General features: G+C 49.4%; 1 protein-coding gene across 5 annotated transcripts in view; it reads left to right on the top strand.

Annotated features, from left to right (window-relative positions):
• The first annotated feature begins 15,924 nt into the window (after positions 1 to 15,924).
• The window catches only part of AKAP9 (A-kinase anchoring protein 9), a 1,384,828-nt gene continuing 1,383,849 nt past the window's right edge, over positions 15,925 to 16,903 (top strand). For 2 of the 5 annotated variants that reach the window (XM_085631108.1, XM_085631107.1), the window contains exon 1: positions 15,929 to 16,142. In XM_085631108.1, coding sequence (XP_085487234.1) covers positions 16,095 to 16,142 — 48 coding nt within the window. In that variant the 5' untranslated portion in view covers positions 15,929 to 16,094. Of the gene's footprint in view, positions 16,143 to 16,903 lie in introns of all 5 variants that reach the window. The other 3 variants (XM_085631106.1, XM_085631104.1, XM_085631105.1) reach the window with 2 other exon arrangements.

The raw sequence follows: 16,903 nt of genomic DNA, 5'->3' as shown, positions 1-16,903 counted from the left end.
TGTCAGCTTCGAGCCGTATTTGGATTTTGTACAGAACCCCAGAGACAGATCACTGTACATCCAATTTAAACTCGACACACGCAACCCGCGAGTATATGAGCAAATGGAAGCCACCCCATCAAACTCCGTCCACTTGCCTGAGCTGTAGTAGGTTGGTGGAACATACGGCGCACATCATGTTCGAATGCCCAGCCTACAAAAATCCAAGAAGTCGATGGTTGGGACCTGTATGTCGATTGCTGGGCACGTCGAACTACCGGGTTGCACTGAGAATATTACGTTACGACACCAGTCCAGTGCTAGTCTGTGGTGTCGCAAAATTCTTCGCGTGGTCTTGGAATATTAGGGCCAAATGTTTACATTTACAACAATGAATCCTTTTTTAACATGTTTTTATTGCATAAATGTTTTAATGAATATATCTCAAATTGACTTTTAAACGTACATTTTTTTAATTGTTATATTCTGTACCTTGGCGTCAATAAGTTTTCCCCCTTTTTTGATATATTGCACCTTATATGTCCGCACACCAATGCTTTTATGATATAATTTTATCGAAATAAAGCTTTTTGACTTGACTTGACTATTAACATTGAGTTTGCAGGATGAAAAAGTGACACAGTTGAGGAACTTATTCAAATCCTTGCCTGCAGAAAATTTAGTGGAGTGAGTGGCCACTCACTAATTATATAAGAACTTTTACCACAAAGTCAGTATATAGAAAAGCCTCCAGAAATTAAGAGTATTGCAGTATTAAAAGCGCTATGTTCCTGTGGCAAAACATTAATATTGTTGTCAGTTGGCCCGAAGTAGCAGGAGAAAGCAGCAAGGGGCAGAGAAAGCGAGTGGTGCACTGCTGAAATGGCAGCTACTCGCTTCTGACAGGACTCACCTCCGCAGCCCCAGGGTACACAAGGAACCTCACAATAAACGCCTGTCGGTCAAAGTCAATACAGGAGTGCACAGCATCAGGAAGGCTTGTCCACATCAGCCAAACTAGAGGGAAAGGTGGCTAATTGCAGGTCTGATGCTTCGCGTCGCTACGGAGCTCAGGGGTTCGCCTCCATCTTGCTTGGCGCAGAAGCCATGCCCCTCATAGTTTTATACTTTTAACAAACCAAAATGAATTAAAATGTTGGGAATTATTATTATTTTATCTTGGCATGAAAGGCAGCTGTGTTGATATTTTGAGATATTTGGTAGTCCTACAGAGTGTGTAAGAATGTTGTATCAGTGATGAGTTGTGTGAGTTTACATTTTCGAAGCATGAAAATTAGCACTTAAGTGATGAGGGATCTGGTTTCTCAAGCAAAGCATTCACATTGCCCAAAACGATGAGTTTTGATGACTGACAGTGGTGCTGGAAAAAAAATTGCAGAAAAGAGACAGTGTGATACAGTGTGGTAGGAAGGACCTGGGTCATGAGAAGACAGGTTGTGACTAACTAGGTGGGGACCAGATTCCGAGAAGCTAGGTTAATCTAAGGAGTGCAAATACAGTATGCATTACTGGAATTCATCTAGAGCATTTATTGGGGAATTTTCTGATGGGGATTCAATACCCTGGTGGCATTGATTCATGCTGGATTTAAGCTGTGTTTTCAGTGATAGAGGTTTCTCGTATTATTACTGAAAGAGCGCTTTGCCTTACAACGTAATCTCTTAGTCAAGTTGTTAAAGATTTTTCCCCATTGGTCAGATGTAACTTTATTAGCTGACCTGGAGCATTGAAACGGAAAAGGCATCAACTATACACTTCTAACTTATGAAGCCAATGTGACCCCACAATAAGAACCAGGAATCTCTGAATGTAGTTAAAGGGTTTTTTATCGAATTACCACCCAATCCAGTATATATGCAAACCAAAATTATAACTTGAAGTGAAAGTGCAAAAACGTGAATAAAGAATACATGATTTACTGCCACATGCATCAACATAAGAAGTTGCAATTCCTAAATAGCTATTTTTAAGGAATCGCTATTTAAGAATTGCAATTCCTTATGCATGTAGGAATTGCAAAATGAATTGCGATTCCTAAACATTACCTAATAGCGATTTGCAAATTGCGAATCGCTATTAGGTAATGTCACTCCATTCATTCCCATGGGCCTAAAGGCCCCTAGCAATGAATAGGAATGGATTCGAAAATTGCAATTACCAAATTGGTAATCGCAAATTGAGACTGCAATTCCAAGGGTGCCAGGAGGCCTAAGGCGCCCCTGATGCACCCCCCAAAAAGGTTAGTGTGCACATGTGGGCATGTGTGTGCCCCACATGTCACTTGAATGCGCAAATTACAATCAACTTTACCATCAACTTGAAGTTGATGGTAATTAGCGTTTCCTAAATGCACAGTTTGCATTTAGGAAAGGCTTGATTCATCGCATTTCGGGAATCACAAATTGCAATTCCCTAAATGCAATCGCAATTTAGGAAATCGCAAAAAATTGTGATTACATAAGTTGCGAATGGAAAGCCTTTGATGCATCAGAAAAGGCCTTTTTGCTCTCACAATTGGCCCGTTTGCGAGGACAAATATGCTTGATGCATGTGGTCCTAAATGTTTAAACAGAATATTAGTGCGCACGTATATAAATCTCTAGTCTCTACAGTGAGTACATTTAATTCATACATTTAAATGCTTCACAGACGCTGATGAAGTTAAGGAGGTAGTGATTACCTCACTACCGGGAACCCAGTTCTTTGGGCAAAGGCACACAGTGAATATAATGTCAAATGTACGTATATGATTGCATTTCTATGGCGTGTAAGAGTGAAGCCTAAGTTTCATTGCTCTGCTAACAAGTTTACTTTCTTTTCCATGATAACGTAATCTACATAAGGTCTCCATCAACCTCCTTACTTCTCGCGGCCCCCGCTTCATGGGTGCCGCTCGCCGCATTTGGACTGTGGACATCGTGGAGCTGGTCTCTTTGCCTGCCTGAGACGTTCGAGCCTAAAGGACGCCGCGCTGGGCTTGGAGAGGCCGCAACAAACCTTACATCCCCGGGACTGCAAGGACCAGGGTGCTTGCTGCTGAGTTGACCCAGCACACCTGTCTCCTCTTCCCGGCCCCGCCTCCATCAACCTCCTTACTTCTCGCGGCCCCCGCTTCGCGGGAGCCGCTCGCCGCATTTTGACTGTGGACATCGTGGAGCTGGTCTCTTTGCCTGCCTGAGACGCTCGAGCCTAAAGGACGCCGCGCTGGGCTTGGAGAGGCCGCAACAAACCTTACATCCCCGGGACTGCGAGGACCAGGGTGCTTGCTGCTGAGTTGACCCAGCACACCTGTCTCCTCTTCCCGGCCCCGCCTCCATCAACCTCCTTACTTCTCGCGGCCCCCGCTTCACGGGAGCCGCTCGCCGCATTTGGACTGTGGACATCGTGGAGCTGGTCTCTTTGCCTGCCTGAGACGCTCGAGCCTAAAGGACGCCGCGCTGGGCTTGGAGAGGCCGCAACAAACCTTACATCCCCGGGACTGCGAGGACCAGGGTGCTTGCTGCTGAGTTGACCCAGCACACCTGTCTCCTCTTCCCGGCCCCGCCTCCTCTCTGACTTTTTCTCCATCATAAGAGTCCCGCCCCCACGCGCCAGCGGGACGCGCCCGGAGCGAAGACCGGTCAAAGAGCGGGCCGTTTGAGGCCGTTAGAGGACGATTGAGGACGGGACGGGCCACCCTCTTAACTTTTACTGCGCGGTAAGAGCTGTATTTCCATACTGTCACAAAGACCCGTAAGCCTCGGACTTTGTACCGTCGTAATCTTGGATCTGTTTATATACTGTTTTCCCTTAGTATTGTTGTGTAGCCCAAAAATATGCCATCAGACGCAGGAAAATCACGGTCTGTAACTGTTAACACATCTAATGGCCCTGTCTCTGGCACTATAGATCATTTCTTCAAACGTATAACCACCGTCTTAGAGAAGGAAATTGCTGAGACAGAAAAACGTTTATCCCTTGACCTGTTAACTGGCAAACGCTCCTCATTGGGCACAATTGGAAAAGCACTCTCTCCGGGGGTAATGAATGAGGGAGTAGGCTTCATTCCCGAAAGGGACAAAATAGCCTTATGCACAAATTCCCCAGGTATGGTTCCCTCTACTGACCACACAATTAGCTTATCCATATCAGGGCTATCAGATTCACCAAACCTGGTAATATCCTCTCCACCGATAATAGGGCCTCCCGATATCAGACACATCTCAAGAAAGAGACAAGGTTCTCCTGTTATACCATCTCTGCCTAAGAAGGAGAAGCCCAAACCCATAGCACAAACCTTGACTCCCACTGGCCTTGTAGCAATAAATAACCCCTCCTTAAATACCAACAACATAGGGTTATCCACTGATACGGACTCCCTGGGTGAACTACTTATAAAAATAGAGACTATGGTTAAGTCCCTCTTACTTCCCCTCCTCGAGAGGACTAGACTAATAAGCCTACACCTGGATGATTTGGGCAAGCAAATGCAAGGGAATAATCTGACCTTAACTGAACTTCTAAAAACTCCGACTAAAACTGTCACTGTTGATCTAGCCACCTCTCTCCCTACTTTGCGAGAACAACCATCAACTAGTGGCACTTTAAGAAAAACGCATATGGTATTGGGGGAAAAATCTGCGGGAAAGTTACCAAAAAAAACTGCAGATAATAGTAAAACCAATACCCCACTAAATGACAAAGAAATAGACAGGGAGACAAGGGTGGGCAGTAGTTCCATATTTGAAACGAGAGGAAATGATGAAGACCCAAAAAATAAAAACATAAATAACTCTGAGGGAAAAAATAGCACATCAACAAAATATGAAATAGATAATGGAAATCGGGAACAGCTCACTCAGCGCCAGTATATTCCACCAACTAGAAGAGTGGATCTACCCCCGGAATCAGCTCCATATACGATTATCATGACAGGGGTACCTGAACTTCCAGAGGGCTCCAGGGAGGACCATTATGCCCTAAAAAATAAAACCATCTATTGGCTGAATCAAAATCGACCTCTTCCCGCGCACATAAATGGGGAACTTTTAATGGTGAGAAGAACGAGCTGGGTGGGAACAAGACCACAGGAAAGGAAGGGGGATGTGATAATTATAAACTTCAGGGACCATAGAGCTGTTAGATGTATTGGCGACTGGTATGAAGCTAGAGGAAGGGATGTCATTTCTACACACTATGTCAACTACTTTTATCCATGAGAACTGATTTCCCACCTTAAACCTCACTCTGTAAAAGATTTTTTCCAAGACTGGAGGGAAGCAGACCAGCAATTTTTCTGTCGAAACGCTCGTAAACATCTGTCTAACCCCCAGTCTTGGAACTGTTCGACTAACAATCAATACCCACTTCAGACCATAAATCCAATACATCAGAATAGTTATGCCCAGCCACAACAGAGGTTCAACATACCTACTTATAATCGTTTTTCAGCTCTGGGTGGTCTAGAAAACATAGATTGACTCAATTTAGAACAGGCCCGAATACAAAATTCTACTGCGAGAAATCATACTGTCTCTAACGGTATTATTCCCCTATGTGAAAATATAGAAATACAAGGAATGGAAAGTAGCAACCTCTCCCCAGCTCCAATTTTAACATCATCTAAAGGAGCTGACACCTTTACTCTTGAGGATAATTGTAGTAAACATCCTATGCAGATGGCTGACGAAGTGCTAAATCCCCCAGAGTATGTACCAGTAGTAGAGGCATCCTGTATAAATAAATGTTTAGACTCTAGAAAGGATGACATTATAATACAAATCATGTCATGGAATATTGCAGGATCACGAACCAAAATAATGAACGGAAGTTTGTTGGAATTCACCCAAGATTACCACGTAATCTGTTTACAGGAGACATGGTCTACCAATGAACAGCATTTAATGGGCTATAAAACTTACTTCTCAGCGGCAGTGGCAGGCCCTCATGGCAGGGCCAAGGGGGGCCTGACGGTATACATAAAAAATATCATATCCGGCCTAAAAGTAACACCAATTAGCCTATACCCTAATTATCAGATATTGAAACTCTCATTTCCGAAGAATGGGACAATAGTTCAAGTGAATACATATGATAATGTCCCGGAAAATGAGAGATTAAATTTACTTGGGACTCTCCGCAATAAACTCTCTATCCTGACAAAAAAAATGCAAGGATCAGATGTCCCAAGTATCGTTTGGGGCGGTGATTTTAACCATCACCCCTGCGAAGTAAAAAATAGTAATATCTGTGGTATGGCAGAAGAAATAGATAAGTATGTGACCCACTTCTGCCACACTAAAGTAGGCGACCTCCTAAACGAAACACTGTCAGAGTTAGGCCTAGTAATCTTGAACGAAACTAACACTGCATCTGGCCAGCTACAAGCCACATATCTGGGTAGAGGATGGGAGTCAACGATTGACTATATATTGGTTTCAGCAACACTCGAAAGCAAAACTCAGAGTTTTAGACTGATAGTCAATACTTTAAGCGATCATGCCGCTCTGGCTTTTGATTTGGTCATTGACCAGGGGCAATATACCTCGCACCCGATAATGGCCACACTTACCCAGAACAATATCTACCTCACAAAAATAAATGGCTATGCCATAGGCTGGGGAACGATAGACCCAGTGGACATGATAAACAAGGTGGTTTACGCTGCATATCCTGCTATTGTGAAGTGCCTCGATAATGATACTAGCGAAGAAGAACTTTTGCATAATTTTAGTTCAATTATGGAGAAGGTAAAGGACTTTCTAACTCGAAATATGAAAGGGAATAAGGCCAGAAAAAAAAGGTGGTTTGACCATAAGTGTACTCTGACCCACAAATCCCAAATCCTTAAAAAAAGCGCTGACGAAATCCGTAAGAGATCAAGAGGAAATACGTAGACTAAGGAGGCTCTATCGTCTAGCCTGCAAAAGTAGAAAACAAGAACTGAAAAAAGTGCTCTGGGACCAACTATATGAGAGCTCCCGGAACCGGAATAGTGAGCAGTTCTGGAAGGTAGTGAAGTCCCCCTTCTTGATAGATACCAGCGGCATGCCAAGAGTAGAAGTAGCGATTGAGGGCTCAATAGGGGCAAACCACTTTTCCAAAGTTTTTGGCAAAGAAATAGGAGTAGATCTATCAGAGGAGAACAATCAGACTCTACAAGAAAGTTTATTTCCAATCCCCTTAAATTTTGAATTAAATGAAGTTATAAATGCGGTTAAAAAGAGCAAAAGTGGAAAAGCCCCTGGTCCAGATGGTGTACCAGTCGATTTTTTTAAGTTAAAATTAGACCTGTGGGCCCCAATTTAAAAAAAAGTGTTTGATGCAACAATGAAGTGTGGTCTAATTAAAACTTGGACCCAATCGATTATGGTTCCCATTTTTAAAAAGGGAAACAGGGAAGATGTGACCTGTTATAGGCCAATTTCATTATTGGACTCGCTTGGTAAAACCCTGGGCAGAGTGGTTCTCCAGCGCCTACAGGACTGGGTAGATGACCGTAATATATTATCTGACATCCAGTTCGGCTTCCGAGAGGGCTTCGGAACAACCGAACAGGCTTTGAACCTAGCGTTACTAATGGGTAAATATGTTTCAGCAAAGCAAGGAAGGCTATACATGGTTTATGTTGACCTCTCCGCGGCCTTCGACTGCGTCTCCCACTCGAAGCTGTGGTCAGTTCTCATGCATATGGGTATAGACCCAGCCCTCGCACATCTTCTTCGGGCACTATATTCTAATGCCTCATCTAGGGTCCGCTTCGGAACGCAGGGCGAATTATCTGACTCCTTTAACGTGGAGAGGGGCGTGAGGCAGGGGTGTGTCCTGGCCCCCTTTCTTTTCTCCCTCTATACTAATGGTCTTGAGGCAGAGATGTTGAGAGGGGCTCAGGACCTCTTACGAGTGAAAAATCGCCCCGTCCCTGCCCTTCTCTATGCGGATGACGCAGTAATATTGGCACGTACCCCGCGAGAGTTGGAGAAAGCCTTAGATAGATATTCAAAGTTCATGGGTAGCTTGGACCTCAAAATAAATATTTAAAAAACATACGTGATGGAGGCAGGAAAGGGAAAGAAAAGGGGAAGGTCTATCTATCTTGATAAAGAGAAAGTGGATCTGACTACACAATATCCATATCTTGGAGTCATGATAGATGACAAACTTAACTGGAAAGCGGCTATTGAAGCCCGCAAACACCAACTTCTGCGAGCAATCATTGCCCTCATAAAATTCTCCCAGAAGCTTGGAAAGAGGCCACCAGTAGAGCTCCTCCGCATCTATAAAGCAAAGTGTCATTCCACCGCACTTTATGGGGCGGGGTTGTGGGGACATAAAAACACCAACGCCCTCCAGGTAGCAGAGAATACATTTATGAGATTCCTACTGATGGCACCCAAGCGAGCATCTACCTTCGCCTGCCATGCAGAACTTGGTCTTCCCCATATTGAAGATTTGGCCAAAATCCAACCTCTTTTGTTGTGGCGCCGTATTTGGACGTCAACAAAAAACTCACTCACAAAAGAGATAGTGGCCGATTGCATGTCTTTGGAACATGCGGGGAAAATCGAGTGGCTGCTTTACGTGAAAAACCTCCTCATAGATTTGGGGCTCAACAAATACTATGCTAACCCTGAACAAATTGCTGAAATCTCGAAGAAAGACCTAAAAATAAGGGCCCTTAGCCATATGGAAGAATTACGGTTGAGCAAGGAGATAAATAAAAAATCTACTCAACACTCCTTGATAGTCATGACCACATTGGAAATGGAACCATATTTGACCTATTTCGAGTCACAATTTGAGCGTTTTTTGTTGACACGATTTAGATTGAATGTTTTCCATAGGCTTGTAGCCTTTCCAAAAAATCACGACTGGAAAGAGGGTCTAATGGCGTGCCCATGTGACGAGCTGTCGGAACAATCAACAATGCATACGGGGAGGAGGAGCCTAGCGCGCAACCAAGATGGCCGCGTAGGTGCGAGGCTCCCGGGGACCTCCGCGACCTCCTGAATTAATCCTGGCGATATCCTGTCCTTGTTGAGGGGACTGTGTTGGGGAACCGGAGCTGAGGCGCCACCCGTTTTTTGGGCTCGAATCGGACCCCGGACGCCGGTGGGAGCATCGATCGAAGGTTGTGGCCTTCTCCTCGCCGGCCCCCCCGGATTGGAGTAGTGGGGCGATCCGGGGACAAAGTGAATAACAGCGGCGAACGGGGCTGGGCGACTGGCGTACCCCGCACTTTCACTTTCGCTTTTGCGCCCTCCTAGCTCTCAAGCGGGGTCGGACTGCGGAGCGGGGTGTGGTGGTGTGGCCTTGTCCAGGAGCCCGGCTGACCCGCCGGCGGTGGGTTGACCCGCGGTTCGGTGGTCGCCCCTGCCCCCCCCCTGGCACCCGTGACTTGGTATAGCGGCCCGTTTGGGGTGCTTGGCACGACGGTGGAAGAGCCAGCATGTCCACCAAACAAGATGGCGACCGGGCGAAGGTGAAGACGACCCGCCGTGGCACGGCGCACCAGGCCAACAGTATGGACCGCTACACGCTCCAGAAGGGTTCTCCGGAGACATCGCGTGCATCCCCGGTGGGCCCGACGGAGGCATCCGCTCATCCGGTGGATCTGACCCTCCGGGACGTCATGGGCGCCATCGCAGAGATGAAGGCCTCGGTGGACCAGCGTTTCGACACCTTAGCGCAAAAAATAGACTCGGTCCTGGTGGATGTGAGCCTTGTGAGGGCAGACTTGTCCAAAACAAACGACCGAGTCGACTCCCTGGCCCACACCACAACGAGCCTCACGACAGACGTGGTGGCCCTCCAGAAGGAGGTGCGCCGGCTTGGCCAGGCGAGCGCCCTGATGGACCGGCGACTGGAGGACTCCGAGGGTCGGGCCCGGAGGAATAATGTCCGTATTGTGGGGGTGCCGGAGGGACGAGAGGCGGAGGCGGCGGATCTTTTCGTGGAAGAGTTGATCCTGACCCACCTCCAGCCCCGGGGGCTGAGTAAGCTTTTTGCGGTGGAGCGTGCTCACCGGGTCCCCGGGGGCAGACCTAAGACTGGTGCCCCGCCGCGGCCTCTCATTGCCCGGATTTTTAATTTCCGGGACAGAGATGCTATCCTCCAGACCTCCAGACAACAGGGACCGGTCAAGCTTGACAACATGGAGGTACATTTCTACCCAGACTTTACCCCGGCGGTCCAGAAGCAGCGGCAGAGCTTTCTTGGTGTTAAACGTCGCCTAAGGGACCTGAACCTCAAGTACTCAATGCTCTTTCCAGCTAAGCTGAGGGTAGAGGTGGATGGTCGCACACACTTCTTCGACCGGCCCGAGGCGGCTGGGGACTGGCTGGACACTCTGACTGGAGATCGGGGCCGGGGGGGCGGGGGGGGCGCGGCTGGCGAGGAGGGCCCGCCGGAGCAGAGTTGAGGGGTGACTGCATAGGCCTTGCTCTGGACGTTGTTCCTTCACCATTTATTGATTGCGTATTTTCCCCTCCTATGGAGGCTGTGCGGGGTCTGTTGGGGGCTTCCCTCCTCCTCTGGGGGACTAGTTAGTATTTCAGCTATGGGGCGACAGGCACACTGCACTTTGGGGGGGCTGTCTGGGCTCATGCAGGGGTGCAGGGAGGGGGGAGTTTTGTTGGGACCGGGGGGTGGGGGGGGTGTGTTGTTTGTTAGCACCGCAGGGCAAACCCGCTACTATGTTGTTGTTTTTAGGATGCTCGATGGGGGACGACCGATTGTTTCGACGTATGATGGGGGGTAGGGATTTGGCTGTGTTGTCATGGAATGTTAACGGCCTGGGGGATAGGATTAAGCGTGGTGTGGTCCTGCAGTACTTAAAACGTATTTCACCAGATGTTGTCTTCCTGCAGGAGACGCACCTTATAGGTAACTCCTTTCATGCAATGAACCGGCGGGGATATCGTTTGGCGGCCCATTCTGGCTTCACCTCGGGCTCGCGGGGGGTGGGTATTATGATCAAGAACTCGCTCCCGTTGGAGATTGATGAGGTGCGCCATGATGAGAGGGGACGCTACACGGTTCTGGTGGGAAGAATGGAGGGTAGAGTGTTTATCTTTATATCAGTGTACGTCCCGCCTGGGTTACAAGCCACCACATTTGCGGACCTGGGGCGCCTCCTTCTGGACCTTCCGAGTGGCCTGCTGGTGGTTGGAGGGGATTTTAATGCGGTAGCCTCTGGGTCTATGGATCGCCATCCCCCTAGGGACCTCCCCCGGGCACAGGCGTGGCTGCCCGGCCTTCTGGACACGCTGGGCCTGGTGGATTGCTGGCGATTAAAGCATCCTGCATTGCGACAGTACACCTTCCACTCGGGTGCCCATGGTAGCCTCTCGCGGCTTGATTACATCCTTGTCCCGGCGGCCCACGCAGGGAGGGTGGGGGAGGTGCGCCATCTGGCGTGGGGTATCTCAGACCACTCCCCATTGTTGTTGCATCTCGATGTCTTCCCGAGGGGGGATGGCAGGGTGGCCCCAATCAATGCATGGTATTTGCGCGACCCCACCATTCGTGCTGATTTGATCAAATCCCTACAGCGATATTTCGATGAGAATGTGGGGTCGGTCTCTTCGGCCATCTCCCTGTGGGAGGCTTTCAAGGTAGTCCTTAGAGGGGAGGCCCTCTCCTTTATCTCCCATGCCCGGCGGCGCGAGCGGGAGGAGGTGACCCGGGTAGAGGCCGAGATTGCAGAACTGGAGGGTGACCTGGGAAGCGGGGTAACAGACGACAAGTTGCATGTTCTACACCTAAAGCAGGCGGCCTATCGGGCCCTCGTCACGGAGGCGGCCAGGGGCCTCAGTAGAGAGCAGCAGGGGCGATTGTATGATGTGGGTGATAAGGCTGGCAAATTGATTGCGTGGTTGGATAAGAGGGAGAGAGCGAGCCGTGTGGTGCCTTTGATTGAGAGTGTTGATGGTGCGTGTGTCACTGAGCCGGAAGCCATTGTCTCCTGCTTCGCGGATTATTTCCGCGAAGTCTACTCCCCGGTTTCCCCCTGCTCGGAGGCAGACTCCCATGCCCTGCTTCGGGACATCGCACTGCCCTCCCTAACGGTGGAGGACAGGGATTCGCTGGACGCCCCTCCCACCTCGGACGAAATTGCCTTGGCTATTCGCTCGGTTGCATCCGGCAAGGCCATGGGCCCCAATGGTATTCCCATCGAGCTCTACAAGCTACGCCCGGATGTGTTGGCGCCCCACCTGCGCGCGATGTTCCTGGCGGCCCACTCGCGGGGTTCCCTCCCGCCGGACCAGCGTCTAGCCACAATTGTGGTGATCCACAAGGAGGGGAGGCCCCGTGAACGGGTCACATCCTATAGGCCGATTTCGCTTTTGAACGCGGAGCCCAAAATCCTCGCCAAGGTGTTGGCCAACAGGTTGGTTGGCGTGGTGGGCGATTTGGTCCACCAAGACCAATCTGGCTTTATACCGCACCGCAACACGGCGCTCAATCTGCGGCGCTTGCACGGGGTGCTCGCGCGTGTCCCATTTGTGCGGGAGCCGGCCATCTTGGCGTCCTTGGACGCCACCATGGCGTTTGATACGCTTGAATGGCCATACATCTGGGCGATGCTGGCAAAATTCGGGTTTGGCCCGGGTTTCATTAGCTGGGTCAAATTGCTATATTCGGGCCCATTGGCGCAGGTGGTAGTGAATGGGCGAGTCTCGGCCCCATTCGCGCTGGGGAGGGGTACGCGACAGGGCTGCCCCCTGTCGCCTCTCCTGTTTGCCCTGGCCCTGGAGCCCCTGGCGGAGTGGCTGCGGTGGCACCCTTCTATCCGTGGTCTCCGCTGGACCCCCGAGCATGAGGACCGTGTGTCCCTCTATGCTGACGATATCCTTCTGTATCTCGCCTCCCCGCGTAAATCACTGATCGTCCTGGTTGATGTTTTGCGTTCATTCGGTCGCAACTCAGGCCTGGTCATCAACTGGGCGAAATCCTGTGTATATGTGCTTTCCGGGGAGGCTCCGGCCCTACCACGGGACTGTCCGATCCAGATTGCCTCCCAAGGTTTTCGGTACCTGGGTATCTATATCACTCTTGACCCGGAGGCCCGCTATGAGCGGAATTTGTTACCCCCCCTCCGGCGTTTGAGGGAGGACGTGGTGCGCTGGCGGCGTCTGCCGCTCTCGCCGCTCGGCCGAGCGGCCTTGTTTAAAATGATGTCCCTGCCACGCTTCCTCTACGCCCTCCAGAATACTATGGACTTGGTCCCGGCACGCTATTTCCGTGAGGTGGAGGGCCTCCAGCGGCGCCTGTTCTGGGACGGGAGGCCGCGCATTGCTCTGGCTAAATTGACGCTCCCGTGGTACGATGGGGGGGTCGCCCTCCCTGACATTAAACGGTATTACTGGGCCTCCCAACTAGCTGCAATTAATCATGGCCTTTACGGGCCCGCCTTGAACCCGGCATTTGAGATGGATAAGATGCTCCTGCCCGGTGGCGATTACAATCGAGCGCTCTACGCTGGCGCGCCCGACTCCCGTTTGACGGGACCGACGCGTGTCATGGTGCGTGTCTGGCACGCGGCTAATGCAGCTATGGGGTGGAAGGACCGTTTGACCCGGGCGTCACCGCTGTATGCGTCTGAGAGGTTGGGCTCCCTGTGGACGTCGAAGGGCTTCGAGAAGTGGGACACGATCGGAATCAGCACGGTGGGAGATCTCTGGACGAGGGGGGGATTCAAAACTTTTGAGACGCTGCAGGCGGAGTTCCAGCTGCAGGGCAGTGAGTACTTTCGGTACCTACAGGTCCGCCATGCGCTGGGCTCCGTCTTCCCGGATGTTGCATCCATTCCGGAGTCTTCCCCCCTGGAGGACAGAGTCCTAGATGGCCATGTCCCGGACAGCACGATCTCCCTCATATACAAAAAACTGATCAACGATAGATCGTGCCTGCTGACTAGTCTCCGCGAGGCTTGGGTTGCCGACGGGCTGGAGCTGGACGATGAGGATTGGATTTCCGCGGTGGCCTCTCCGAAAGAGGTGGCCATCCCGGCTCGCCTTCGTTTCGTCCAGCTCAAGATCCTTCACCGGGTTTACGTGACGGGGCCAAGGCTTCTGCGTATGGGTTTTGCTGGTGACGGAATGTGTAAGCGTGGCTGTGGTGCGTTGGCGACTTTCATGCATATACTGTGGGAGTGCCCGAAGGTGGAGCGATTCTGGCGTGGTGTGCATGAGGTCCTGCGTGTGGTGACGCGTGTTGCGCTGCTGCCTGAAGCGAGGAGATGCTTGCTGAATGTATGGGAACCGAATGACTATTCGGTCCCGCAGACGCGGTGGGTGACTCTGGGATACATGATAGCCAAGCGCGACATTGCTCAATTGTGGGGATCCCAGAGGCCCCCTGCGGTGTCGGCCTGGAAAGAGCATATGGATTGGTGTATGTTTCGTGAAAAGGTGGTGTATGTGGCGAGAGGTAAGCCTGGGGCGTGGGTGAAACTCTGGGGCCCCTGGAACGCCTACCGCGGGGGTATTTGTGAGCCACCACTGCTACCGGCTGCCTCGCCTGCTCCGTCTCCCTAGACGGCCCCCCTCCCTCAGCCGCGGGCGCGCGGTCCCCCAGTCCCTGATCTATTCCCATTCCCCTCTCCGGAGTTCTGCTGCTGGTTTGGATCCCCCACTTATGGAGCACGTGCTGTTATTTTGGATCGCGGGTTGCCTTGCGGGTGTGGTTTTTTGGTGTTGTTTTGTTTCAAGAAAAGGGAACCGTACTGTGGGCTTGGAGCTGTGTGGCCTGCACCATTGATTACTCCTGTTTCACTGCTCTGCACTGCCTAGAGACTTTTACTGTATGTGTGCAATATGTTTTTGTCATTCTAGCGGCCGGCCGGATGGTTGTAGGCCCATACCTGTAACTTTTACGAACTGCAATAAACGGTTTCAAAAAAAAAAAAAAAAAAAACAATGCATACGGTATTGTTCTGCAAATTTTACTCCACACATCGCAAACTATGGCTAATTCCATTGCTGAGAATTCTTGGTTTCAGAAGATGTCGTCCCGCCATGTTGCATCTGCAATTTCTGAATAATACACTGACTACGAAATATGTTAGTACGTTTTTAAAGTGTATTTTTAAACACAGAGTAAATCTTGATTGAACTAATTTTTGTTTTTAAGGAGTCTTTTAAAATGTGTATATTGTGTATGATATGTCTTTTTATGTACTTTAATGGTTATTATTGCTTTTATAACCGAATAAAGATTTACTTACTTACTTACTTACTTACATAAGGTCTAGATTTTTATACAGACCCTTTATTGATAAAATACATTTTTAATCCCTTGGTCCTTATGAAAAGTTGTGCAGGTCTAAAAAAAAGTGGGTGTTTGGCAAGTGTGTGTGAGGCGCTGGTATTTGTATCTGCATATGCACATTCTATGCTCAATAGCTGTACAAACCTCATGTGTTCATCACAAATTTGGAAAATGCATATGGGTATTGAAAGTGGTGTCCACATGTTAAAGGGTGGATTAGGGCCGTGTTATGCGCGTTGGAACATTGACAAAGGCTTGCACAAGCAATTTCCACCACCTTCATATCGCATCTTACTCATAACCCCAAAAAATTTGCAGGTAAAACACAAATCTACTAGAAATGTGAACAGAATGTGTCCTGCTCTTAGAGATGCTTCCGTCACACATTTCATACAGTTGTAGTTTCCTCGTACAAATCCCTTTGTAGCATCCCTCTAAACCTTTGTCAAGTGTCTAAATCCCCATATGTGACAACCTAATCATATACAAAGTATTTGCATACTTCACTTGCACAAAAAATGTCCTGCGGTGCTGCAACTATTTGTCTGGAGTGTAATCAATGCAATACCTTCTTCCATGTCTGTGGCACTATCACTAGCGACCCCCGGCCATAGACATAGAAGAAGTACTACCCCTCCCGAGCTGTCAGGCTGCCGGAGCGGCCCTGACGTCACTTTCCCCGGCCGTGCCTGTGTTTACGTGGAGTATCATGGCCGCTCCTGCAGAGCCATGAAACTGCCCGCCGCAGTGGCTGCAGCGAGCGGGACGCCGGGTTGCGGAGCTCAGCGCTGACAGCCCGATCCAGCTAATATCCTGCACTTTATCTCTCCTCCGCAGGGGCCATGGAGGACGAGGAGCGACAGAAAAAGCTGGAGGCTGGAAAAGCCAAGGTAAGGAGTGGGTTCTGGGGAGAGCCACGTCCCGCTGCGGAGAAGCAGTGTGTGCCAGGGATGTCACCCTGAAGTAGGCACGTTGTCCTCGCCTAGGCAGTGTAGGTGCCTTTCTGTTGTGTTGTTATTAGCACTCGTACTTGCTACCTAGGAGCTGCTGCAGTGATTGTCACCTGCCCTCCTCTTACAGTGACGTGACCTGACCTTATTTTTGGCAGCAAGCCCCTCTGCCAAGTCTAGGTTTAAAGTGATCATGACAACTGTTGATGTAGATCAGAAGATTGAAAATAGAAACATTGGTCTCTCAGGATTCGCAAAACAGCGGTGCGGTTTGCACTGGCGAAGAACTATGATGTTTAGTGTCTTTTTGTTTATATCGCAGTTGGCAAAACTATAGAGGAGGGGGAGGTACACTGAAAAAAAATCAGAATGGAGACATGTTAGTTCTTACATAATGAGATTCTTAATTTTCTGTAAATTGTAAACCGCTGCTGGTCAAAAGTAGTGAGGCTAATGAAACAACCAGAAATAGTTGGGAAAACTACATATGTTGGCATTTTGACATGCACACACAAACTCTCCTTAGCTTTAATGAGATTTGCGCTTGTACGCTTTATTGTTTATTCCAAATTTCCGAGTGCACTTTGATAGGTGGTTTGTGTTTGTTTGCACAGTGCTACACAGAATTGTCTGGTAGATGAATGGATATGTTCTGACCTTTCCCCTGACATGTCGAAACCTACAATAAATGCACAGTATTG

The sequence above is a fragment of the Triturus cristatus genome, chromosome 10 (genome assembly GCF_964204655.1).
Source record: "Triturus cristatus chromosome 10, aTriCri1.1, whole genome shotgun sequence".
In the NCBI taxonomy this organism is placed as follows: Eukaryota; Metazoa; Chordata; class Amphibia; order Caudata; family Salamandridae; genus Triturus; species Triturus cristatus.
The sequence above is the reverse complement of the archived record's forward strand: the minus strand, read 5'-3'. Positions and strand labels throughout refer to the sequence as shown.